Below are 27854 nucleotides of genomic sequence, written 5' to 3' on the forward strand. Positions count from 1 at the left end.
GCACGCGCCTGGCACAGAGTTGCACCAAGGAAGCAGTAGCTTCTGTGGGTACGACTATTCCTCAGGCATTGCTCCGTCAGCAAGTGAGACAGTGCACAGGGCGCTTTGAGAACTGCACTGCATGGACTAACCAAAGCATTACATCTGCACTTTTAATTAAACTGAATACTTTCTGATGTTATGCATTTTTTTTTTGTACACACAGAATATACTCTACTCTATCAGACCATAAGCTCCTTGAAGAGAGGGCCTCGGAGTCTTTGAAAAACAAACAAACAAACAACAACAAAAAAAAAAACCCAAACCTGTCTAACCCCCCAAAGGGACTAGCTCAGGGCTTAACTCAGAACAGGAGCCAAACACATATTTGCTACAGGAAAGGACATCTGAGTAATCATGGAAAATACATGTAAGTGCTTAGTGCTTTCATCCAGTAAGCCTTCAAGGGGGGCCGTCACTGTCACCTCCACACCACCACCAGGATCATCACCAGGATCATCACTGCCCCAGTTTCATGCCCCTACTTCCAGCTCCGCCATCAACAATATCACTGCCATCAACATCTCTACTACACACCTCTACCACCGGCAGCAGCAACAGCTAAACCCCTTCACCGCCACTGTCTTCACCACCGCCACAAGCAGTGCCAACACCACCTCTACTACCACCACCATCACTATCTCCCAATCACTACTTCAAACATCCACATTTTATTCCATAAAAAAGAGTCCACATGAAAAAATGTCACTAGTACTCTAGAACATTGCTTTATCACTTGCAATAAATGATTGCATGAAACATACAGGAGCAACTGCTGCGTGTATTTGAATTCAGAAAGTCCACATACCCTGAACAATCAGTTTGCCTTGGTTTGTCCACATGCAAAACCTTCAGGAAAGATAACCAAAACTGGTTGTCTTAAATATCTTAAACTGATTAGGAAATTCAGTTTATCCCCCCAAAGAACGACAAGATTATTGAAATTTCCTAAAAAGTTCATGAAACATTAAAATTCAGGGGCTACTGGGTGGCTCAGTTGGTTAAGCGTTGGACTCTTGATTTCAGCTCGGGTCATGATCTCACAGTTTGTGGGATTGAGCCCTCCATCGGGCCCCATGCTGACAGTGCACAGCCTGCTTGGGATTCTCTCTCTATATTTCTCTCTGCCCCTCTCCCTGCTCACACACAGTCTCACACACACGCACTCTCTCTCAAATAAACATATAAAAAAAATATATAATTCAGTACTGACATGAAAGTAGGACATGCCACCAGTGTTCCACGGGGGACTCAGAAGCCAATTCTGCTGCATTTAATTCCAGTACAGATTTAAATTTAGCAGAAGTCAAGGTAATAGATTCAAGTTCAATACATGACAGCAAAATGTAGAGGCAAGGTAAGTGTTTGACAAGAGATAAATGCATTCATTGAAAGCAACATTATGACATTATGAGGACACAGAAAAATTAGTATGAAGCTCGTAGCAATATGTAAAACATATGACATATTGCATGAAAAGCAGAATATCCAATTGAATGAAACTATGTAAACCAATATGCTTATGGAAAAACCAAAGAATATATTCTACACTACAAATAGCTGTTTGCTAAATTATTTGATTTGAGATTCTTAACATTCAATTTTTGTAGTTTTGTAATTTTTTTAAATTAGCAGAATTTTGAGAGTGTAAGAGGGAAACAGTGGACAGGGTGTAGGGATGGTGAGGCCCTATTCTGAATCTTCCTGAATGACCTTGGGGGCGTGAAGTTTTTTCTATAACAGGGTTTCTCCCACTATTGACAGTCTAGATGATTCTTTGTTGTGAGGGGGAAGTCTGAAATTGTAGGAGGTTTAGCAATACCCATAGCCTCTACCCATTAGATGCCAGTGACACCTTCCAGCTGTGACAACAAAAGTCTGTCTCTGGACACTGCAGTAAGTCTCCTAGGGCAGGCTGCCCCCAGGTGACTCTGCAAGAGGTAATCACTAAACACCTTCTCAGCTCTAATACCTTGTGATTGAGTCAGGTTAGAAAATAAAAAATGTGAAACAAAGACTGTGCAAATTCCCTTAAGCACAATTCCAGATAAGTTGAAAGGCAGAAGTGTTCCTTCTCATTACTGGATGGAATTCATTGAAAAGTACATCTGTTGAAATCTTCCTATGGCCTGAGGCCCTTTAAAGTTATGAGTGAGCCCTACACCAAATTTGTAATGTTTCATTACTAATTATCCTGTCCTTCTTTAATCTTGAAAGGAAACTAACTGTATCTTAAATATTGGTTAACATAGCATGCCTGATAAAATGCTACGTTTGCAAGATGCTTAGAATTAAACCATCCATTTTTCATTACATAATTCCAAAGAACTATGTGTATTTCATTGTTACATAATTGGGAAGGACTGAATTTTCCGGTGAATTTTTATATGGCAGAGGTTGTGGTCAAATGCATATTATCATCTCTACATTATCTCTATATATTTAGTCCTTAAAAAGTGTTTTGTTAGATGTTTGTTAGATGGGTGGAGGGAGAGATGAGCGTTCAGTGGTCGTAGATGAATAAAATAAAATCATAATGCAGTTCACCTGGAATCCTTTGGAAACAGGAATTCCCGCTTCTGTTCAGTGATAGGAAATACTCCATTGCTTTCAGCTCCATTGAGAACGCAAAGCAAATCCGGCACCCCAAAGTGGTAGGGTGAGCAGTGGTTCTGAAGACATAACTTGTGTAAGGGTCCTGTGCTGCTTGTGAAAATGCTGACTGCTGTGCCGCAGCCCCAGTTTCTGACTCGGTGGGTCTGGGATGAATGCTGAGAAGCTGCATTTCTCACATGTTCTCAGGGGTTGCTGGTACTGCTGGTTTAGCGACCACACTATCCCTGGGATAGTGGATCTCAAACTGGAGGACATACAAAACTCACCAGTGTTTTTAAAGCCCACAGATTTTCTTCTCCACTCAAACCCCTAAACGTAAAGCAGTAGTTCTGAGGAGGGCTTAGCAGTCTGTGCTTATGAAGGACTTCCAGGTGATTCTGATACAGACTGTCCTTTAGCTGCTATCAAGGACCAGGAAAGATGATGGAATTGAAGACAAACTTGGAAATCAGAGCAGATAGTAAGAAGCAAAGGGAGGGACACAGGTAAAGAGACAGTGATTGTGCTTCCAGTGAAAGATACACAACTCACCACCAGCACATGGGATTCCGGAAACTGTACATTTCTTAAACGGTTCAGATTCCTGACTTTCCCCCAGGACTCTCAGTTCAAGGGCAGAAAGATCAGCAATCAGCCACCAGTATCACATTACAAATGAGTAACAAGCACGGCATATGGAGGTGCTTATGCAAGTTATCAACCTTTTCTTTGTGCCATACATCTGAAACTCATCAAAGCTCATCTCCTAGCAACTGAATACAGTATCTGAACCACTATGTACTTTCCAAGGACAGCACATTACATACAAAGTTCTCAGCAGGTTTTCACAACTGGCTAAAGATGATGAGAAAAAGAGAGGGAGGGAGGGAGGAAAGAGATGGAAGGAAAGGGAAGGAAAGAACAGGAGGGAAGGAAAGAAGGAAGGAAGGGAGGGAGGGAGGATAAAAAAGAAATAGCGCAAAGTCCCTAGACAACAATTATAATCTGAAACTCAGATTTATTTTAAAGGCTAAAAAATGTATTTTATCCTTAGGTCTGACACTCACACTGTTTGCAGGCACCACACATGACAAAATCCTTCACGGAACTCCCAATACACTTCAACCCACTCCAAGAGAAATAAAGTGGGGAGGGGCAGCTAACAATCTACATTTTTTCCTACTAGAGCCATGTCCAATTGTTTGTTCAGCCGAAATGGACCTTCCACTAGCTCCAAGAATCTCGGCTCTCCAACATCTGGAAAACCAAATGAAAAGTCTTTCTAATATTACTGAACAACGGTTACTAAAAATGGCAACAGGGGCACCTGGGTGACTTAGTTGTGAGGTGTCCAACTTTGGCTCAGGTCAGAATCTCATAGTTCATGGGTTCAAGCCTCATGCCGGACTCTGTGCTGACAGCTAGAAGCCTAGAGGTTGCTTTGGATTCTATCTGTCGGTCTGTCTCTCTCTCTCTCTGCCTCTCCCTCACTGGTGTTCTGCCTCTTTCTCAAAAATAAATAAACATTTTAAAAAATGGCAACAAAGATTAGCTTCTTTTTCTTTTTTTCTTAAATATCCAGTTATATCTGTCTTTTGCTGAAAAGATTCACATTTCTGAGTTCCTAGACTTTAAAATACTTACCTCTGATAAAACAATCACAATTGACAGTTTGGTATTCTAACCTTGTCAAACCACTTATTTTTTTTCCTTTCTTCTTTTTAAACCAAGCGATAATAAATTCCTGTACTGTATCATTGAAATGCACACTGAAAATTAACTATATCCATTAAAAATAAGTATTCTATTCTCTTGCTGAAGCTATGTCTATATGATAATAAAAACCGTTTAAAAGTAGACACAGTTGAATGTCTTGATGCCACAGTACTACGTACATTTAGTTTTACTGCACTACCGTTTTTTTTAAGTCTTATGTTTCAACTAGTGATTGACTTTTTTATTCTTAATTCTAGCTTCAAAAAGGAAAGTGCAGTTGTTTTAACAATAAAGTTCAAATATTTCTATTTCATAAATAGGGGGACGATTCAACCAAGGAAATTACTGAGAATGAGTACGATGCATGCTTAGGAATAACTGGCATGAGATTGGCCTCTTTTTCTATTAAATTTGTGTAGTCTAACAACATACATGATACTTAGGACATAATGCTCGAAATGTGAGCATTCTGGCCAAATAAGCATTTTGGAAGCCTGTAAGTGCACAGCTGAAATGGTTGAGGCCTGTTTAGAATGTCACCCTTGTTAATGAAAACACAGACAGAAGTCCTATGTACCTGATTTGTTTGAAACTATTAAACCTGCCAGAAGACACAGCATTCCTGCTTTCCCATTCAGTTGTGTAGAAAAGGAAAGTTTGTGCTCTGCCATTTCCAAGTACCTCCAAAATAACATACCTTCTCATGCAATCACAACGTCCGAGGCACTGGTTTGGCCAGCTTTTAAGGTGATTTTAGTCCTTCCTTTGCTCCAATGTTCTCTGTCCTGTTTCCTTCTACATCATACTAACCTGCTAAGCTGTGGAGGCTACAGAAATCTAAAGTTTGGTGAAGCTACCAGGGACATTCCTTAGAGCTTTTATCAGTGATCTCCTCAGTGCTGCCTGTTGCCACTCCAATCCTCATTTTCAATAAATGCAGTAGTTGTAGCTACTATGTTAAACTTGAAAAAAGTTGCTTTGGGGAACACCCTTAATTTTACTGGATTCTCTGTTAGTGTTAAAAGATGAGGACCCCGTTATTTAAAAACGTGCGTCATCACTTTTCGTTTCCTTACCAGATATAAAGCTTGCAATTTCTTCAGAATCCTGACCTTTTTCATATTTAATCATTAATTCTTGTGGCATCAGTATGTGGCTTGGGATGTAAACCAAGTGGTTACTTCCACTGTCCTCCAACACAAAGGATGAATCCTTCCCGTCACTTAATTCCTGGGCAATGAAGCTGTTCTCTCCTGAAGGAATCTCATGTGGCTCAGGAGTAAGTCTAGCAGATAAAATGGAAAGTTTTAGGTGAATCTCCACAGCTTTGGGGAATGCAAATAAGATTTCCTAACAATGTGATATATCACTTAATAATTTCTTAAAAGAAATCCAACTGGTAAAACTCTAAATTCATTTCAATACAATTATTAAAATTTTAATTTTTTTAAAGCATAAGCTGATAAATAAAATGTGCCCCATCTGCTTATTGCCTAATAACCATTACTTTGAAATAAACTGAGTCTGATTTGCCATAGAGTTTTAGATAAATGACAAGAAACTCGATCATAGGTTATTTGCAACCACCGTATAATCCCTCATATTGGTATCAATCCCCACAGAAAATATAGAAAATAGTAATTTACCAAAAACTGCTCTTAGAAGAATAAGACTCTATAAAACTTACCTCACTGACATTAAAATGTTATCTACATTTTTATTCTTAGGAATATAAGAGTTCTCTGTAAGTTGAGAATGCTGTGTTTTTATTTAGATGATGACAGAGAACATATTCAATACAAGTTGATTTTTACTTTGATTCTATTTAGGCACCTCTACATAATTTCAATGTCCATGTTCACATCTGTGTTTGCTACTAGTATTGGCACCCAGGAGTATTATTACTTTAACTGTTGAGAGTTAATGAGGAAAGGGGAAAAAGTCAGATGCGACACACAAATAATACGTTCATCCCAAGTTAAAGCCCGATGATATCAGGACACGCAATATGCACAATTCTGCAATAATACAGGTGAGGACAACCGGTGAGGAATCAGGACCTCGTGCAACAGAGGAGACAAGCTGAAAGCGGATCCACAACACGCTTCGTATTTTACATTTGTTTACCAATATGTGCTAGATTTTTTTACTGTTCAGGAATTCTATTTTCGCAAAGCAGGATCATCCATAATCTTGAATTAGTGTTTTAAATTTGTGTTTTCCTGAGTTTTCTTGAAGAGGATGCGGATTCATTTTCTGACTGTGGCACAAGAACTGTAAATGTAGTATTTGCCACTAGATTTCGGTTTACACGTTTGAATCACATTATAATATTTTGTCAGCAGTTCTGTAAGAATGTATTTGCCTTTAAGTGAATCTATCACTTATCCAATGTAGGGAAATACTGCTTCACATGACACCAATGCCTTATTGTTCTTCAGGTGTTGGCTGCTGGGCACTTCCTTGCTAAAGTGCCAAGTAAACACAATCTGACATTATAGGAATATGTACTCGCCATGAGTTTTGAGGACGCTTCATCTTGCCATTTTGCTTCTGGATATGCATAAGAGACCTTACCTGTTCTGAGAAGCTCTTTGCTTAATTGCAGCCTGAGAGGGAGGAGTAATTATGGGCTTAAATCTAGGCTTTTGCAAGGCTACGGTCAGGGATCAAACCTTGGGGAAATAAAGAGAGAAGTACAGAAAAACCGAAAGGGCTACTCATTCTGTTTGAGGTTCTAGATCCATTCAGACTAATTATTTATATTGTTATTTAGGATACAGTTTTAAGAAAAAATACTTACATGTGCGTGGGGTCTTTTACGCTGTCTTTTGGGGTATTAAACAATGAATCATATGCAACCCCAGACTTCAGTGAGACACGACATTGGGATGAACTGTAATAAGTGCCTCCACGGAGGTATAAGATGGTACGAGAAAGTAAGGACTTTGGAAGTAAAAATGGGCTTCAAAGAGGAGACAGCTTCAGTCAGGGCCATGGTTGATGGGTAAGATTTCACTGGCAGCAACAGAGTTCTAGGTGGTGTGACCAGAAACGCGGGAGGGTGAAGCAACCGTTCACACAAGGCAGACAAGAGTCCAATGTGGCCAGAACTCAGTGCTGATGGTGTGGAGAGATGAGAAGTGAGGTCGAGGCAGTTGAGTCTAAATTGTGGGCTCTATTCTGGGGAACATTTCACTGTGGGAATTTCTCAGGAGACCATGAATTGAAAGGCAAATTTGTAATAAAGCCCATGAGGATGTTATAGACACATCAATCCAGAAAGCCTACTTGCTATGTAACTTCTGCTACAGAAAATGGAATACATGAAACCTTTACTTCAGAGACCTTATTAGCTTCCTCAACCGAATAACCTGCCACCAGCCAGTTACAACCCATGAGTCAATTAACAGTCACTTGTAAATATAAGAACTCTCAACTCACAGGAAATCACGATGTTGATTACCCTGTCCTTCTGGACCAATGAGCCTGCAGGTGCTCTCAAGCATTGGTGGTGGGTACCTGTTGAATTCTCCTATCAAGAGGGCAAAGTTACAGTTAGATATTGAAATCAGAAATTGTTTGCTAAGGAAAAAGAATCCAACAGGAATTTCCTTGAAGGAATAAATGTCACTAAAGTATTTCAGCAAAACTTAGCTGGGGGGCACACAGAAAATAGTAGCAACTAGAAATGAGCATTCAAAATGTGATGTTAGAGGGTTTTGCAGCCAAAAAATGACTAGGCTCATGGAAACAACCCTCCTTGAGTTGTTCATTTAAGGGTTAACTGTTATGCAGAGACACGTGATTTCCACATGTCAGGCTAACAGAATCTAAGGTAAATTCTATTCTGACTGTCAAGCTTTTTCACTCAGACATATGCTAACTGATCAAACATAGAAAAGGTAGCATTTTATTACATGATGCTATTTCTGTGCTTCTGCACCCATTGACATGGATTTCCTAGGAGGAAAATAATCCAAGAAAAAACTTTAGCTTACTGATCTAAATAATCAGTAATCTAATCTAATGCCCCATTATCGCCTTGCCATTGCTTTTCTATAAGCTATGGAATATTAAGAAGCATATCATTTTTTCCCTTCATTCAAGAAAATAGTTTTTAGTTAAACTATTTTTTGGCTACTGAATGAGCCACAATTCATGAAAACATTTCAGAATATTTATGGTTTCATAACAATTGTGCTTCTCTAGTTCTAAAAGGAGCATTGTTTCCCCTTTCTCTGAAATGACACTGTGTTTTCTAATCAATTACATTTGACAGCTGCTTTTAGTGAGGCAGAAACTCTGATACAGGTGGTTATTTACTGTGCATGTGGGAACACCAAACAGGTCAGCACCAAAACTTGTAGAATAAGGGTCAGTAGTTTAGAAAAAATTCCCAGTAGTATTAGTAGAGGAGTCTTTTAACTCCTACAAACGAAGTGGTTATGGGAAGGCGATGAATTGAATATATTTAGCAACATTGGGCAGGCAGAAATCAAAAATAAGCTAGCTCTAACAATTGTAAAGCCTCACTTAAGTGTCCACCAAGTCCAGCTTTAATTATTTTATAGAGTCTTTTAAAAGTGCTGTGTCCTCATCAATCTTGATGACATAAAGAACAATATTGCATTGAGCAAGACAGTGTCAGTGTCAGTGAACCTGAGTCAAGAAATAGCTCACAGTAATCCCATATTGAATATGAAAACATTTTAGGAATGCCTTCACCAGTCTATTTTATATATATTCCCTTTTGATGCATGCACAAGAGTGATATCTGATAATATATCCAATATTTGAACTCTTTTAACTACTACAAAATATAAAACTCTAATAGGCAAGTTGGTACCAAGAGTTAATTGGGAGCACTTTCTCTTTCTTTTTACATAATATAATGGAATATCGTACAATTGAAGGCATTTAGAGTTAAAGAAATACCATGATATTCCCAAGAGGAAAGTTGTTGGATTATTCAATCAAATATGAGTCACAGCAGAAAAGTGGAGCTCTCTCTGCAATGAAGAGTGGATTCTCAAGATACTGTCACAATGGTACTGTTGGAGATTCCTTGAATATCAGGGCAACTTTGGAGTTCAAGGGAAGTGAGGTTGGGTCCAGTAGAACCAACGTCTAAACCTGGTAGAGTCTCAGAAAGAATAGGTTCAGCCCCGATTCTATGGGATGCCTCAGAGACAGGGCTTCTCAATTTCAGTGCTATTGACAGTTTGGGCCGGACCATCTTTTGCTTTACAGAACAGGGGGTGGTATCCTGGGTCACTGTAGGATGTTTAGCAGCCTCCCTGGTCTTTACACGCTAGATACCAGTATCCCTTCCCTCAGCTGTGGCCTAAAGAAAAGAAGTATCCCCAGACATTTCCAAATGTTTGGGGGACATCATCATCCCCAGGTGAGAACTACTGCTCCAGGAAGAGTATTTCTCAAACCATTTGTGGGGAAGGTATTTTTATTTCTCATCCATTGCAGGCTGATACTTGCGGTTTCTATCTTGTTATAGGAGACAGACTACACTGCTCATGTGCATGTATGCTGCGGCAATGTCATGTTGCTGTAAGTTTCTAGATGTTTATTCTCAATTTCTGTGTTCCTCTCTTGCAGATCAGTTTATGGACTAGCACCCATCCAATGGGTGACATTTTGTAGTGCATTGGCCTAGAGCCTTCCTACTCACAATGTCATACTTGTCCCAGAAGCACTGACTGTTAGAAATGAAGAATCTCAGGCTCCACTCTATATATATGGAACCAGGACTTTCATGTTAACAAGATTCCTATGTGATTTGTATGCTTAGACTCTTCGGGAACAGCACAGAACTATGCCATCTTTAACCTCCATTCAGGTCTCCAGGGCATGCCAAACCAGGTGTGCCCAGATACCCCGGTAGCTAAGTCAGTTAAGCTTCTGACTCTTGGTTTCAGCTCATGAACTGGGAGTTCATCAATTCAAGCCTGGAACTGACAGTGCAGAGCCTGCCTGGGATTCTCTCTGGCCTTCTCTCTCTACCCCTCCTCTGCTCATGCATTCTCTCTCTCTCTCTCTCTTTCTCAAAATACACAAATAAACTAAAAAAAAAAAAAAGAAAATAAACCAAGAGCAGTAGGGAAAACTTTTATGTAAATATTCATCAAAGAGCTGCTAAAAGTTCTTCAGGTTGAACAAATGTGGCTCTGGAGACCTCCAATCACCCTGTGCTTTCTAGTCCTGAGATCTAATGTAAAAGACATTCTATCAGGAAAAAATCTCACCACATTACGACCAAGGTAAGAACAGTACATGACCATGATATGTGCCATCTCTATCTCCATCTCACCATCTAATCTGTGGATTTGGGTTGGCTCTAGATTCAAAGATGTGTTAGGCTACCACTGCTATTAACGAACACTAATTTATTAAAACAAAGAAAAAAAACAAAATAATGACTTACGTCTGACCAAGTAAATAAATGGCTTTAAAAACTTCGTAACATAATTCAGATCTGGTTTATGAATTCTCCCAAGCTGTATCAGATGGTGTTCAAGTGGGTAGCTGGCTAACTCCTCTATGTCATCCTTCTGCGCGGAGCCCAGGGAGATCACAAATATGACATAGCCTTGACACTTGGCCCTCAGAGCCACTCTCTTTAAGAAATCCTTTCTCTCACGATATTCTCCAGCTGAGATCACAAAGATGACCTTGTGTTTTCTCAAGTTGGGTGTTCGTCTGAAGAGATTCTCCATGGTCCATAGTAGGGTTTGGCCAATGGTGGCATCTCCTTTTAACTGTTGGAGGGAAGTCTGGATGTGCCTCTTCATTAGGACTTGGTTGTTATAAGTTATAAATTCAAACTCTGTTACTACCACACCCTTCCTTCTCCTAGAACTATCCCAAGGAGAATAGCTCAGCAAGGCAATCCTATCACCAAAGTTTGAGATGGTAGGTTCTGATGCAATGTCAAAGTTGTCAATTATAGAGCTCACCAAGGTTTTCACAGCCTTAAACTCATCACTTGTTATAGTCCGAGAATTGTCTAAGAGGAAGGCTACATCCATGTATGAATTTTCAGGTAAAACAATCTCTCTGATGCAATTATCTGGAAAACATTTATCTGGAAAGACATAGATAGATTTATCAATGGTTCAATGTCTGAATAAGACACTGTTGTTTGAGATCTTCTTCAAGTGATTCAGTAACAGATTACCAAGAATTAATAATCTGATCAATACCTCTTTAATTTTACATTATCTAAATTAATGAGGAATTTTCAATGTCCCAAAATTTCTGTGGCCACTAGCAGACAATTTGGGAAGGATTTTTTGAAAGCGGACATAGGTAGCATGCAGGTTTGAAGTCTTTAAGTCATATCTAAATTCATTTAGAAAATATTTTCAATATTTTAGAGATTTTTGACACAAACTAACAAACTGTCCCCAAGGAAAGCCACGTCATTTGGGATAATATTCTAAACCAATTTTCACATTCTGTGGAAGCTCTAAATATTATGAAGATTAAAACTCTGAGGGATGGTGTTGAAAGATTGGGAAATTTATAATCTACGATCAAAACTAGAAATGTCTGATAAAGCCAGATTTAATAACTCGCTCAGAAAGCATTTGTTTCACCACAACAAATTCTTCTCATGGGTCTTACCGTAGCAAATTGTACATTCCTGAAGTTTTTCTAATGTCTCATATTCCCCATTTGGAAAAAGTGGGATCACCTGAAATGTTCCGGTGTTGTCAAACTATAATGAAAAAGAAGTATATATTTATTTGCTCATTTTCTTTAAACATTATCAGGAAGCCATTGTGCACTCACTGTAAGGATTAGTTTGAAAAACCCCTAATGAACCACCATTATCTTGCATTATAGTTCAGTACATGTTCTCTCTCTCTCTCTCTCTCTCTCTCTCTCTCACACACACACACACACACACACACACACCATCACCCTTTTATTCTAAACAACACAAAGAAGTATATAGGACAGGTATCAGCATTTTATTTTATGATGAGAAAACTACCACAAGATAACCATTCAATTCACCTACTGGGGAAAGTATTAAAATCTCACACTTATTTCCAATCCTGCCATTCTTCACTGAATTTTTACATGATTTTTTTTTTAAGATTTTAAGTACCCAACTGGGGCTTGAACTCACAACCCCAAGATCAAGAGTCACACACTCTACTGACTAGGCCAGCCAGACACCCCTATATGCTTCTGATTATGTACCAGCTGATTATGTACCACAAGTCAGTTTCTGAAATTGGTTCCTGCAGAAATTGTATTTACGTACAAGTTTCCTTGGCCTCTTTAAGTAGTGATCCCAACTATTCCACCCCAATCACACTGTTTAGAAGAAGGTGCATCTTTCAGATGTCAAGTACATTATTTCAGATGAGGACTTCCTCAACCACAAACTCTAACTGAAAAGTTTATTTTGAAAGATTGTAGACAGAACACACTAAGTCTCCTCAAAATCCTTGGTAGTACATGGCCTGATTTTGTCTGTCTCTTGATTGATTTTATTGCTTTAATAATTACTGAAATGGACGATATATAGCATTCATTCATTCTTTAATTCACTCACTCATTTGTTTCGTGAGTCAGTAAGTATTTATGGGGCATTTTCTCTGTATGAGGCACCATGGAAGGCAGATAGTTTTACAACGATGAAAGAAATCAATCATTCCCAGGTGGTGATGAATGTATTTCTCAATCCATAAGGATACTGTATTCATGCTTTTTCCCCTTCTCCCTTGGGAAAGTAAAGGATTTAGAAAAGCCACAGCCTATTTTTCTGTAAAGTGTTGAGTGAGCATTTAAAAATATGTATAATTATTCCAGCCTTACAGTCAGAAAATATTTACCATATTCCTATTTTTTATAATATTTTTTAATGTTTATTCATTTTTGAGACACAGAGAGAGATGGTGTGCTAGTGGGAGAGGGGCAGAGAGCGAGGAGGACACAGAATCCAAAACAGGCTCCAAGCTCTGAGCTGTCAGCACAGGGCCTGATGCAGGGCTCAAACTCATAAACTGTGAGATCATGACCTGAGCTGAATTCGGACCCTTAACTGACTGAGCCACCCAGGTGCCCCACATTCCTATTTTTTATAAAATTGAATGCTTTGGGTATTATATTGTATTTTACTTTGTCTTCCCATATAAAGACTAAATGCTACCTTGGTAAATCAAGGAAGTTATTCACAGAAATAAATCATATGCTCTTCATTCATTCATGCATTCATTTATTCATTCAATAAATATTTATTGGATGCCTATAATGTTATAGGTGGTGTCCTAGGTGCTGGGGATATAGAAATGAACAAATCAGATAAAATCTCTACCTTACAGTCTAGTGGAAGGGGGACATATACCATAATATAACAAACACATTATCTAGTATGTTGGGAGGTAATTATTTTTATAGACAAAAACTCTGACTTCCTATAAACCTTTTTGTCAGTTTCTATTATGACTCTCCCTGTCTCCTAGTCCCAAAAACTTCTTGGATGTTTCATGAGCAGATTTATTTTCTTCATGTTATAGAGGGCTTCTTTTTTCTTTTCACAGTAGAAATATATGTATTTGTGCATATATATAAACATTTATAAACTCCTGGATGACATGACAGCTTCACCCAGGTCCAGGAGCACATAGTCCATGGATAATCTGAATATAATTAAAAATAGTAGGGCAGAGGGTGCCTGGGTGTCTCAGTCAGTTGAACGTCTGACTCTTGATTTTAGCTCAGGTCATGATCTCAGGGTTGTGGGGTCAAGCTGGGCAAAGAGCCTTCTTGAAATTCTCTCTCTCTCCCTCTGCCCCACTCCCCCACTTAAGATCTCTCTCTAAAGAAACAGAAAAAAAAAAGAACAGTAGATGGAAAAATTCTTCATTTAGGGTGGGAGAGAAAGAAACATAGATTCCCACAAAACAGAGCCTCTCCTGGGAAAAATGTTCATATACATTAAATATTTTAGATGACATTTCCTTATTTCGGGTTCAAAGATCCCCTAAGCTTCATCCATCATAAATTAAGACCAGCTATCCAATGAGATTCAGCGAGGAGATGACAGATATGAGAAACACCTAATCTGCTGGTAGAGCACCATATTCATGGCCCCTTCTATGAGACAGACCTTAGTTCAAAGTTTGATTTAGCCATTTAGTACCTGTACAAAATTGGAGAAGTCACTCAAACCCTCTGGGCCTGTTTCCTCATTTTTATTTAGTTTTTTAAAGTATATTTATTTTGAGAGAGACAGTGAGAGTGAGTGGGGGAGGGGCAGAGAGAGAGAGGGACAGAGGATCCAAAGTGGGCTCCATGCTGACAGCAGAGAGCCTGACTCAGGGCTTGAGCTGGCAAAATGTGACATCAGGACCTGAGCGGAGGTCCGACATTCAAATGACTAAGCCATCCAGGTGCCCCTGTTTCTTCATTTTTAAATAAGAGGCAAAAACTGCATTCGCTTCAGAGGGTTGTAAGAATGTGTGAATATGTATGTAAAGCTCTAGGGCCAGAGCCTGGTGCACAGCTGGAACTGAGCACATGTGGCTACTTTTATTACTGACTAGTGCTATTAGTAGACATTGGATTTCATGGACCCTGGCAACAATACAGTCGTGAAAACTGCAGAGGGGGTCAAGAAACCATGTATTTCTCCCTGCTCCCCACTATTCCCATCTTACTAGCACCGCTAAGTTAAACAAAGAAGTTGCTGGTGGAAGGTCTTACCTCAAAAGCCTCAACGAAAGTCCTTTCATTGAGGGCAAAGACTGCCGGACTGATATCTAGGGCATTAAACTCCATGGTGGCTGTCATGATGGATGACCGACTGGTTGGTTGGCTGTTGCTGAAAAACACAGCAACTTTCCTCACATTGGGTCCTGGATAGGTCCGCTTGAAAACGTTCCGGGCCACAAAACTCATCGCACTGCCAATGTTTTGGGCTTCCGTGGGGAGCTGATATTTTATTTGGGAAAGAAGCTGGAGGAGTTGTTTCTTGTTACGGTAATCAGACCCACGGATGAGGTAGCTGATGCCAGAGTCATAGGAAACTACAACAACTCTTGCTCCCACAAGGCAGTTACTTTCCTTGATCTTAAGATCTTGGATGATGGATGCGATGATGTTCCTCATTTCATTAAATCTCTGCTCTGTGACACCATAGGACTGGTCCAGGGCAAATACCAGCTCTGTTGGGTACACTGGACACTTTGCTGCAAACATGAAAGGCAGAAGTATGATGCTATCTTGCTGCTCAAAAGCCCCTCCCATTCTCTTTACCTCAGGGTTGAAGCTGTTTCCCACCTAGGTCTAGGGAGATAGAGATGTTGTCTGCAGTTCTGGAACTATAGGTCCGCACAAGTAATACTCTGTTAGTGTGAAGGTGTTATATAAATCCCTAGCAGTCATATTCGGTGGTAAAACACTCAGACCTCTCAGCCCTCACTCAGTCTGCTAGTTAAAAAGAATTGAAAGCGAGTATCTAGGCTAATGGAACAGTTCTGTATCTGGATTGTGGTGGTGGTTACATGAATCTAGGCAGGTGTTAAAACTAAACTCACAGACAAAAATGAATTTTACTGTAAGCAAATTTTTTAAAAAATGAATAAAAGGATATGATGGCTTATTGAAGGTTTTGAAAGCTTACAGTCTTCAAAAATCTTCAGAAACTATCTATCAATAATGCTCGTCGCTTGGAAGATTTTCATCCACTGATGCAACAAATATTCATTGAGTAGCATGCAGGGTGACAGACACTGTGAAATGCGTGTAAAGATGAACCGAATTCAAGACTGCCCTTACGGCATCTGTCCTGGGGAGAATTGCTACATGGAAAAGTACAGACTGACTGTTATTTTTCATGAGCATAGAGGCTCTTTCCCAAGAGAGGGGACCTCTGAACCTCCCAGAAGCTAGCTTTTGAATGAAAGGAAGGGTGGCCAGAGGCAGTGAACAGCAGGACCACGGCAGGCTTACCATGAGCTGTTATGCAAAGGGGGCTCTTCGCAATTTCCAATTCAGTGCTAATAATTTTATGATGACTGAACTTAAAGAATCTCACAGGGTATCTGCCCTACATATAAAACCTAACTTTTCAAAGTGCTATTAAAGTCAGACCACGGGAAGAGAAATAGGAATTATTTAAAAAATGAATACCCTCATCTACATAGACTGTTCTTCTATCCTGAACCTGGCTAACTCTCCAAGCGCATTAGACTCCAATAATCCCACATCCCAATCCAGTGTTCTCAGCAATTGAAAAGGAGCTAGGGTTGATTCAGAGATGTGTTTTGAATTAAGGAATTTTACTGTGAAGAAAAAATATCAAAGCCAATAATGAACAATAAAATATGAGAAATTAAGTAGCCTTAGCCTTCCTTTCTTCACCCTAATACTAAAAATTATTAAAGGAGTGGTAGGCCAGCATCTTCAAGACTGACCTACTGTCACAGATTTTCCCAGAAAGAAGAACCAATTTCTATTTATTTTTAGTCTCTCCTTTTCCTAGGGCTCAGCAGGGATTTTCAAATCCCTGAAATTTTACTGGGCACTTACATATATAAAGGGTTTTTGGTTTTGTTTTTCCCAGAATTAAGGTGAATCATGTCAAATTTCAGGATAAGCTCAAACTTTTGGGATAAGTTCCTGTGAGGCTACTTCAGTTGGCTTCTAGAAGACCAGGAGCTCTTGACACTGACAAAAGGAACTTCAGTGGCAATGGAGTCCAAGGGATCTAAGGTTGCCAAGCAACACCCAGTGAGGTCCTAATTCCAGAAAGACCATCCACAGCAAGGTCAGGTGTACAAGTAATGCGCCATTGGTAAGATAAAAGATGTGCATGTGGGTCAGAGAAAGGAAAGGAAACATTGTCCGTCCAAGAAGCCAGTGATCACTGGGTCAGCGACAGAGCAATTAAAATGTGGTCATGCAGAGCCCTGTCCCTGAATTCCCCAGCAACACAGGCCTACTCTGTGAAGAAACTGAATTGTGAACTGAGACAGGACCTAGAAAGCACAATAGTGTGAAAGGGCTGGGAGCTGGGTGTCACCATTTCCCAATCTGGTAGAAACATGATATTGACAATTACAGCCATAATCAAAAAATAAAAGTGTCAGGCATAGAAGGAAGAAGTCTTTCCCTGCTGGGGCTAACAGTTTTTTTCAAATTGGTCTTGTCAGAATGCAATTAATTACTCAGCAAGAAACACAGTATGGTAAAAATACTCACCTTCCCAACAAGCTATAAAAAAGAGAGAGAGAAGAGTAGGTTACATTTTTGGCACACACATAAAAATAATCCCCCAAAACAAAATTTCAGCAAACTTTAATATTTTGTTTGACTCTAACTGCAAATGAGGCTAATTCCTAAATAACAGGAAGCTAAGGTCGGAGGACTGAGGAACCTGTACACAGAATTCAATTAATGGATGAACCTTCCTGACCTTTTCTCCTTGTGAGCCACGGCCAGGCGACTTCAGCAGAATCTTGGTTGAAATCTGAAACACTGATCACTTGTCTGAGAGGCAGAATAGATGAGCCTCTGATTAAATGGCAAGATAGCTCAAATTCAATTTGTTTTGCCTCTCTTCTTACAGCCTTGAGAGTCATTCAGCAAGGCACGGCCTAAATATGAGGGCTTATTTTCTTCCCAGATGAACACCCTGGGAACCTCTCTCTTCCTGCAGAAATATGGGGATTTCCAAATAAACTTGGTCTCTGTTAAAAAAATTCAGTTCCCATGTTTGAGTGTCTCCATATCTACAGGGAGGAGGGAGAGGCCCTAAGGGTTTCTCCTGAGCAAAAGAGCAGCTGGTTTTTCTAAGTGATTTACTCTGTAAGCATGAGACCAATCAGAGGGAAATGTTGGAAATCTTGAGAAATATTTAGAAAGCAGTGGCCAGACCATGTCCTTGCTCATTTTTCTCAATTCTTAAGAAGCAAATGAGTCACTCTGGTATAATAAAAGATTTTATTAGCACTGGTAAGTGGCTAGCCTTCCACCCTGCTGTCCCACAGAGCTGCTCTCTCACATCGACCCCATTAACACCATTTGATTGTCTTAATCCTATGGCTGCTGGGATGCAGACAGGTCTCAGAACCCACAGTCTCCTCTACATCTCAAGGCCTGAAACAGGTCCCCTTTTCCTGACTGAGCACTTCCATTTGTCAACCTCCAACCCAGTTGTGAGACTAGGAACACAGGCTCTGGAAAGAGCCACACCTAACCAGGTGTGAGTGTAGAAAACCTTGCTTGATTTGGGGAAAACTACTTGATCTCTTTTAATATGTTTATTTTTCCTAAAAGTTTTCTTTACTTATGCCCCTCCCTCCAAAATTCTCATCATTTGGGCCCTCCTATTTTATTTGCAACTACACCCACTCCACATTCCCATCAGCCCCCTGGAGCTCTTATTTTACTCTGGGGGTAGGGTCCCAGGGATCAGCTCCGGACCCGTGCCTCATCCCGGTGCTGTAGGACAGAAGATCAAATGGTAGACCAGGAGTCCGACCAACCCTGAAGGCCTCCATGATGTCACTTATGGAGTGAGGCCCTCTGAATTAGCTCTAAACACCTGTTACCCAAAGGCCATCTCAGTTTTGAACTCCGGAGTTCCACACTTACCGATCAGCACCCTGTCTGGTTACAGAACCCACACTCTCCCTCCACCCCCTAATTTCCTGTCTAACTCCTTTCATTCAGTGTTGGAAAACTGTCTTCAGATCCCTGGGCCAGTACTCACCTCCCCCACTGCTTCCTCCTCTATTCTTCCCGGAAAGCTATCTTGATTTTCCTGAGAACTCCCCTCCCCCACAGTGGCTCTCCCTTTGTTCTCCCCCTGGAGCCCTTGGCCCTGGCTCTTACTCCCTCAGGGTGATGGAGAGCCTTTCTGCTTCTCAAACAACATCTGTCACCCAGGTCCCTCCCTTTGAATCTTCTGTCCACTGGTTTGTTCTCACTTTTCAAGTGGCCCACACTTGCGGGACTTTCTCATCTCTGCAATGCCATTTTCCATCCTCTGGCCCCACTTGCTTTACTAAGATGTCTTTCTGATTCATCCCTTGGGGTTCTGTTTCTTTCTCTGTCATTTCCCATCCTTAGAACCTCAACCCATCCATGTGACCTTAAGGACCACAAGTGTGTGAGTAACTTCAACCTCCCAGCCTCTTCTCTTGATCCTCACACCTTTATTACAGCCCACTTCATTAGCTGTCTGTAGATCATTTTATTTATGGCCCACACAACATGTTCCTGTCTCTAAAATGTTTGAGGCCATCATAGTTTCCTACCAGTGGATTTCTCTTCACAATCTCATCTACAGTGCTACTAAACTTCTCCTGCTCTGGCCTTATGCTTATCTTAAACTTGGTTTTGTTCTTGTTCTTTTCTTACCCCACACTTGCAATGACTATGTTTTTATCCAGTGTCCTTCAGTAAAGTCTCTCCAATTTTCCCATCTTACATTCTTCTGATTGAGATTGTACAAGCATCATTATAAGCCACAATGGAAGCATGAAAAAAGACAAGTCACCTAAAATTCTACCACTCTAACTCAGTAAATTATTACATTTTTCTCCTTTTCTTCTAGAACTTGTTGCTATGTATATACTTAGCTATATTTAAAATAATGAGGATCCACCTTACTTTTCTGCTTTTTAATGACAATATTATTCATATTCTGAATCTTTAAAAAAAAAACCCATATCTGCTTAGTATTTGATCAGAAGATGATGCACCATAAACTAATTATTCTCCAAGTTCAAACAGTCTAAAGGTATGTTCATTTTTGTTCTAATGAATAATGTTTCAACAACCATATTTGCCTATAACTTTTTCTTTCTTTTCTTTATTTCCTTGGGATAAATGTTCAGAAATGAGATCACTGTGTGTCATCTACCTCATTTGCCCTTCCTCCTGACCAAAGACAGTCTCTATTGTTGACTCCTGCTTTATTCCTCTGCTGACACTATTCTCTGCTCCCCGTCACTTCTCCACAACTAGGTTCATGACCCCCCCCTAACGAGATGTAAGTAACTAACCACCTAACCGCAAATCTCCATGCTGGTCTGTTTAACACCCTCGCAGACCTTTGTACAGTATTGTTGTTTTAGTGTGAGCTGATTCTGACAACTTTTGAGCTGGTTGCCAACTGCTTCTCATAAGCATGCTTTCTCTCCTGTATGAACCACACTTGGTGAATCTTTTACTTATATCCCTCTCCATCCCACCTTTGATATGCGCTGTTCTTCTGCAAGTACTCAAGACAAGCCAGCTGCAGAGGACACGTGCCCCCAGTGGATTCAGCCTGATGATTCTGCGTCCCCACACCACCCTCGTCTAAGCGCTCCCGCCAGTCACCAGTGCCCTTGTCCTACGACACACGGATACTCACGGCTATGGTCCCGCACGAAGTGGATCAGATCACATTGCTGTAAAGAAAAAAAGAGAAAGAGAACAGAAATGTGAGCACAGCAGCCCCCGAGAGGCCATGCTTCTTTGCCAGTGGACTGGTTGGGTTTTCGTTTGTGAATAAGGAGATACATACAGAATATGTTGGCTTCCCCGCCATGCCTTTCATGCCCTAGGAAAATAAAACCAGAGCAAGTTATCGGTTTGTGAATTGGAGTCTTTAGAGACAAAACAAGACAAAACAAAAAAAAAGCACATTCTTAAAAAGCACAGCTGGCAGAGAGTGATTAAAGTATTCCTGAACAGACAGATTACAATGCTATTTCCCCCACTTAAACCAAAGAAGTGTAAACTTCTTTGTTTCAATGTGAGATCAGTTAAGCCAATGTCTGCCCAGAGTGAAATGAATTATCTTTCTAGGTAATAAGAAACTAAAGTATTTCTTAAAGATGTTTGCACTCAGGATATGACACTTAGAAGGTACTTCTCATAAGAAACTTGAAATGTAAACAACAGACTTCCCAAGATGTGCCACAAGGAGAGGAATTTACTGAGAATGTAGAGGTACAAATGTATTACAATTCGAGGAGTTTAAAATGCAGGCAGTAGCACACAATGTGTGAAAGAGCCAGAGATAATTATGTAGCAAAATGGGCATTATACAAAAGAAGAGCATGCACAGGGAGCTCATAAATGTTGAGAGGCTATAAACAGAGAAGTACGCATAATTGGGTGAAATGAATCAAGGAGGCTTCCTAAAAGAGGTAGTGCTTTTTTGACAGCTTGAGCTTTTCTCTTTTCCCCTTATTCCTTTTATCAGGATCAGGCTTCTCCTTGGCAGCAGTTAACATGTTTAATGCACATGGGTCTCTTTGGGCAACTGGTGAATGCTAGTGTGCTGGTTCCAGAAAAGGCTATTATAGGCTCACAATCATACATGTTCACTGGCTTCAGAAGCTCAACCAGGGAGGTCAGTGTAGGAACCCCTGTCCTAAATGACAACTGGGTCATCTCTCCATCCATCCATCCATCCATCCATCCATCCATCCAATAAACTGTTAACTGTCTGCTGAATGCTGAGGTGGCCCATTGTGTGCTGCTGGTGGTACCTGGAGATGCTGTGGCATCCATAATTCTGCCCACTGAGAGCACAGGTTCTTCTGACCAGAATCAGGAAATGAACTATCTCACTAGGAGATGCAGAGGCACATCCTTCCTTTTATGTTATGGCAGAAGACAGAAAAGAATGCAGCCATTGAAACAGAGAGAGGAACAGTTTCTGGCTAATAAAGCATGTAGGCAAGCCCACCTCTTACAGAGGATCAGAGCAGAAGAGCGTCTGTCCTAAAGAACTGAGTTGGAGAAGAGCTTGGAGCAAGTTCTTAAGCAGAGGCTGAGGACTGAGAGCCCAAGACACAGAAGTTGATCTGATTCTGGCAGACCCAAGCTAGAGAAGCCACACTCTAGGGACCAGCAGCCCCAGGACAGCAAAACCACACTCTAGTGGACTGCCGGGGCCAAGCACAAGGCAGGAAGATGCACGATCCCCACATGAGAGCTCCAAAATCTGGAACGGAGATAAATCCAGACCCGATCAGTATGACTCAGAGACTGGATTCCCACCCACATGACTACGAATATACGCCAGTTCCTTAATGTGAAAGAAACAAAGATGCATCAGAGTGTCCTTCCAGCTAGCCGACTCTCAGTCTATTGTCATCCACAAAACATCCATACTTCTGTTTTCTCTATAAGGTCCCAAGTTAAAGAACTCCTCCTCCAGGTAGTCTCAGAACACTTAGAATTCACAAAACAAGATAAGATAAGCAGTTTCTCCACTCCATGAGCAATGCTTCCTGTGCCTGTGACACAAACCCAGGTGCTGGCAACATCTAGTTCTTACCTGACTGTGCTCATCAGGGGAGAGATGTGGAAATAAATCACTATGATAACATGAGAAGCACTAAAATAGAGATATGGGTGTTCGTCAGTGGGGGATGTGCCTAACTCTGCCTGGGAATGCTTCCAGAAGTGATTGTTCTCTGCCAGTGGAAGCTAGTGGAAGCCTGCAGTTATAGTTCCAAATCTCTCTAGAGTCTACGTTTTGAAGAGGAGAAGGCAACAGTGACTTGGGAAATCCTATTAACTTGTCTCGCATGACAGAACTTTGCCAAGACACCTTTATGAAGCTTATCCCATCCTTATTTTTATAAACTTCAGTAAAAAAAAAAATAGCAGTAACAGCTAGTATTTGCATTGAAATTTATCGTTCACAAAGAGTGCTCACATTTAAATATCCGATCTTCATGGCTACCTTCTAAGGTGGTAGGACAGGATATGTCATCCTCATTTTAAAGGTAAACTGAGAGACCAGAGGACTAGCTCAAGGGCACAGAGCCAGCAAGAAGAAAAATTTGTAGTTGGATCCAGTGCTCTGAATTCAAATTCTGTACTCCTTCCAATGACTATCTAGAAAGCAGCACAGGCTACTTGTCTCTCATGGGGGTACTTACTCTCCGTCCGGGAGGGCCTGGGGGTCCCGGAGGTCCCTCTTCTCCTTTCAAGCCTACAGTGAGCTGCAGATAGGAATATGCTTTAGTTTCCACACTGTTTATGCATGGAGAGTACCTAAGATTTAATGAGACTTTATAATTAAAAAAAAATTTTTTTAAAGCAAGCAACTATGAATGTAAGTAAATTCCTTACTTATTAATAGCCATCCTTAACCATTGGTAAGTATCCATTTCCCTCTGAGCCTCTCCGTTTAGTGACATACATTTCTCTGACACTGGATATGCATTTAAATCTAAATGACATAAACTAGGATTGGTGCTAAATATATATATATATATATATTTATATTTATATACACTAGAGCACACAGATACCTAATTAAAAACCTCCCATCTGCAGAGGATCAAATACAAAAAATAATTCTCCACATACATAAGAGGACACGGGTGGGCTGTGTCATTCCCATACTTCAAGGTGATAGATATGGATGCTAATGAAATTTATCCAGCCAGATGGAAAATATCTGTTGAACTGCATCTCTTTCATGCAGATAATGACCACTGATATTACACTCAAACTTCAAAATGAAAGGATGCTTGTCTCAGCATTTTGTTTTTTTAAAAGTTGTAACACTACTCTACACTTTGCTAATTAGAAGATATCAACAGCCTTCCTTAAAATGAATACCCTAGATGACCTCGGTTATGAGTAGTGGAATTGTCAGAAAACCCTCAGAGACGCAGTGGGAAGATTTCAGCTTCATTCCCACTCAGGGTTAATATTGCCTTAGAAAGTACTGGAAGGCACTGACATTTCTTGGAACAGTTAACTATCAATCTGTAAGTCTTTAAAATAGTTCTGATTCATGAAACCACAGAATTTTAGAGCTGAAAGTGACCTTTGGTGTCAAGTTCAAGTCTCATGTTAGAGAAACAGAGACCCTGAAAAGGTGTGGTGAAGGTCACAGAGCCAGAAAGTGGCATTTCAGATGCTCTTGGGTTAGATCAATAATCCACATTTATTATTATACATAAAAGCCAAAGTCTTTCAAAGAAACGTTTATTATTTCTGGAATTATGGGCCACTTACTGGTAATCCCTTAAATCCTTTGTGTCCAGGACCCCCAGGAAGTCCGGGATCACCAACATCACCCTAAAGATTCAAATATAAGAAATCATGGTATTAAAATATTTGCTATGATATAAAAGAAATAATTCTCTTAATCTAAAACCTAACTGATCTTATGATTATACTATGCATTAAACATTAAATGTCATCTTCTGTCACTTGGAACAAAGTCATTGATACACTTTAATATTCCCCAAACTATTCTTAGTTTTCTAATACAAATTTTTTATATAACTATCAATGCAATGGCTACTCAATCAGTTACTAAAAATATCTAAAGAAAGAATCTTTGAAAATCAGGAAAAACATATGGAGCATTAACCATAGAAAACACTAAACAATTAATTACTTCCTAAATTCATAAATCAATTCTGAAAAAACTGAAGGTAAAAAAAAAAATTTACTCTGACCTTGGTGGGAAATGAATTTTAGCACCTATTTACTTTAAAAATCCTAATTTCACATTTATCCCTAAATTGAAATATGCTAATTTTCTTCCTTTATCAGTAAATTAGAAAATTGGTTTTTTATATTGAGAATGCTTGTCCTGACAGTTCCTTTTTGCACCATTCTTTACCTAAGGAAAGAATCTCTTCTGGTAATTCAGCAATTAAAAGCACTTTTAAAAAGATTCAAAAATTGGCTGTTTTCCTGTAGTTGATTTGATTTGCTTAGACATTCAATTATTTAAAATCATTATTTTGCATTTTAATTTGGGTACCAAGCATTGGAAGACACTCTTCTGGACAGGACGCTTTAAAAAGAGGGGATGGGGAATTTTATTACAGATTTCCAGTGTATAAAAACAGATATAATAGGAGCTACTCTGACTGAAATATAAAGGTTATGTCTGATGGAGAGCATGGAGATGGGTTTTTCAATCTGGTAGGCCATGAGGAATTCTGGAACCTGTTTGCTAAGGAGAGGAACATAACTAGGTTACACTGTGGAAAACTTCAAGTTGACAGCAGTGCTTGGGACTAACCGAAGCAGTAAGAAGGTGGTCATGGAGATCAATGAGGAGAATGTTGTCATCTTCCAACAGGAAGGGGAAGTGAAGGCCACAATAATAAAGGACAAACAGCAGCAGCTGAAGCCGAGTTCTGAATGAGATTACCAAGGCGAGAAAGCCAGAGGACAAGAGCAGTAAGCCGGGGAGGAGATCTAAAGGTAGAGTTTCAAGACCAGCACCATCAGGCAGCAAAGGACAGGACTGTCTTTTCCAACTTAAAGATTCATTTATAGTAGTTAAGTATGGTCCTTTCTGGGATGCCTGGGTGGCTCAGTCGGTTAGGTGTGCTGACAGCTCGGAGCCTGGAGCCTGCTTCGGATTCTGTGTCTCCCTCTCTCTCTGCCCCTCCACTACTTGCACTGTGTCTCTCTTAAAAATTGATAAACATTAAAAAAAAAAAAAAAGTATGGTCCTTTCTTCATGAAGTCCTAGAAAAACAACTGCCTTGCTTCCTTTTTTTTTTTTTAACCTCAATTCTCAAGGAAAAGTTAAGATCATGGTAATTTCAAAAGGAAATGTGCACAGTACCTTTTGCCCCATATCTCCAGGGAATCCTCTTGGGCCCTACAATTTGCAGCAGAGAACATAAATAAATCAACATACCTCTTCTGGAGCATGATGGTTTCTTCTTCTATTATTTAGGTTTGTTTCATAAATTAAAGAAATAATTAAAGAAATAATTTTCTATATTTACCTTTACTCCTTTTCGTCCCATTTGACCATAGCCTGGGATGCCATAATCTCCCTGTGGACATACCAGTTCGTTTTAATTTCTCAACAGTGAAACTTACTTGCACTCTATACTGGTGTCAGGAGAGAAGCACTGGCCACTTCCATGTAGAGGGGCCCTTATCAGTGACCTTGAACTCTGAGGACATGCACATTGTTGGCTTTTCCTCACTTGGTGGATGTGCCTTGGTACTTTGGCCAGCTCCACTCTGCAAACATTGCAGGAGGCAGAGGGATGCTCAGTCAAGACGAATGGAGTCAGTGGCAATTACTTGCCTGGAAAATTAGGATCTGATTCAAAAGACATGGGTGAGGAATTCCCCAAAGACTTCTAAATGGCTGACAGACAAATGGAAAAAATGTCATCTTCACTAGTAACCAAAGAAATGCAATTTGAAATAGTAATGAGAAACTATTTCTTGTTAATGAAATTGGTATAGATGAAAAAAGAAAGTGACAATACCCACTGTTGGTGTGGATGTCCTGACGTAAGCATCTCCCTGTGTAACGCCTGGGTGCATAGATCACTGAATACTCCTAAGGGCACTTTGCAAAACAGGTACATGTTTTCTGAACCAGTTATGCTACTTCTTGAAACTTCTACACAGAAATTATGTTTTGTCTAAAAGTCCAGTTAGATACCAGAATGCTCATTGCTGTGCTATTTATGACAGTAAAAAAATAAAAACAAATTAAGTATTCAACCACAAGGGATTGGTCAAATTAATTAAGGTACATACATTCAGACTATTCTGAAGCTATTAAAAATAATGTTTAGGGGGAAATGTAGCAATATGAAAATGTGCTCATGATACACTCTTAAAAGAGAAAAACAGAGTCATTATTTTGGTATCTCCAGGATGTAAATAATAAATATTTCAAAATAGTGAGATTATAGGTAATTTTTCTTCCCCCCTTCTCATCTTCTAAGCTTGGTAAATTTGCTACAATACACATACATAACCATTTATAATAAACATTATTTTTGAAAAGAAATGAAAAATCGTTCCTACATTGGCTGCACCATGCACAGAGGCCTTGGTACAGCCAGAGCCACTAGAACAGGTGGCTCATGTCTTGGATCTGCCCCCCTCTTGTTGCTGCCCTCGAGTTTTGCAACAGGGAGAGAAATGGGTAGTGCTGTTTTTCAATGGACATCTATCGATATGGCCATACTGGTTGTGAAAATACTGAAATGTGACCCAGTAGCCTCTCTGCATGCCCCCTTTCCCTCCTGCTGTTCTCCCTTGTTTGAACAGACAGCTCTAGAACAAGAGTTGCCAGGGGATGGGAGAAATACCCCTGCATCTTCCTAGAAGGTCCTAAAATACCTTCAACACTCCAGGTACTTAGGCTGAGGGCCCCAGTCCCCTTACCTTGCCCTCGGAACTAAGCACTTGGAGCTGCAAAAAGATAAAGGTCCTAAAAGCTCATACCTGCTTTCCTCGCTGTCCAGGTGGTCCCACTGGTCCTGGAACTCCAAGAATTCCACTTTCCCCCTGGTAAGTGAGACAAAAAGAGCTTCAGGTCAGTAAAATCCAAACTGACTCCCACTAGAGGAGGTTGAGATGGGAAATCTCAAGGTTCTCTGTGGGGGTTCAGTGCTCAGCCATGGCATGGGGTGTAGGAAACCAGTAATGATCTTCCCAAAGGTGAGCAGCAAACATCAGCACAGCCCAAGGCTGGGCACAAGCACTGCTTT

At 40.1% G+C, this 27854-nt stretch overlaps 1 protein-coding gene and 1 long non-coding RNA gene across 2 annotated transcripts in view; one reads left to right on the forward strand and one right to left on the reverse strand.

Annotated features, from left to right (window-relative positions):
- Positions 1–27854, reverse strand: part of COL6A5 (collagen type VI alpha 5 chain) — an 83535-nt gene that overhangs the window by 14974 nt on the left and 40707 nt on the right. Inside the window, exons 24-36 of the mRNA XM_029940830.1 lie at positions 27589–27651; positions 26118–26168; positions 25952–25987; positions 24373–24435; positions 23283–23345; positions 20906–20941; positions 20753–20789; positions 17590–17601; positions 15091–15575; positions 11995–12088; positions 10793–11452; positions 7795–7885; positions 5427–5635 (exon numbers count right to left, since the gene is read on the reverse strand). Of these exons, the coding sequence (XP_029796690.1) occupies positions 5427–5635; positions 7795–7885; positions 10793–11452; positions 11995–12088; positions 15091–15575; positions 17590–17601; positions 20753–20789; positions 20906–20941; positions 23283–23345; positions 24373–24435; positions 25952–25987; positions 26118–26168; positions 27589–27651 (1900 nt within the window). The remainder of the gene's footprint in view (positions 1–5426; positions 5636–7794; positions 7886–10792; positions 11453–11994; positions 12089–15090; positions 15576–17589; positions 17602–20752; positions 20790–20905; positions 20942–23282; positions 23346–24372; positions 24436–25951; positions 25988–26117; positions 26169–27588; positions 27652–27854) is intronic.
- Positions 17109–20968, forward strand: LOC115292846. The gene is made up of 2 exons (XR_003909169.1): positions 17109–17182; positions 20616–20968. It is a non-coding gene; the product is annotated as an uncharacterized LOC115292846 (long non-coding RNA).

The sequence above is a fragment of the Suricata suricatta genome, chromosome 5 (genome assembly GCF_006229205.1).
Source record: "Suricata suricatta isolate VVHF042 chromosome 5, meerkat_22Aug2017_6uvM2_HiC, whole genome shotgun sequence".
Lineage (NCBI taxonomy): Eukaryota > Metazoa > Chordata > Mammalia > Carnivora > Herpestidae > Suricata > Suricata suricatta.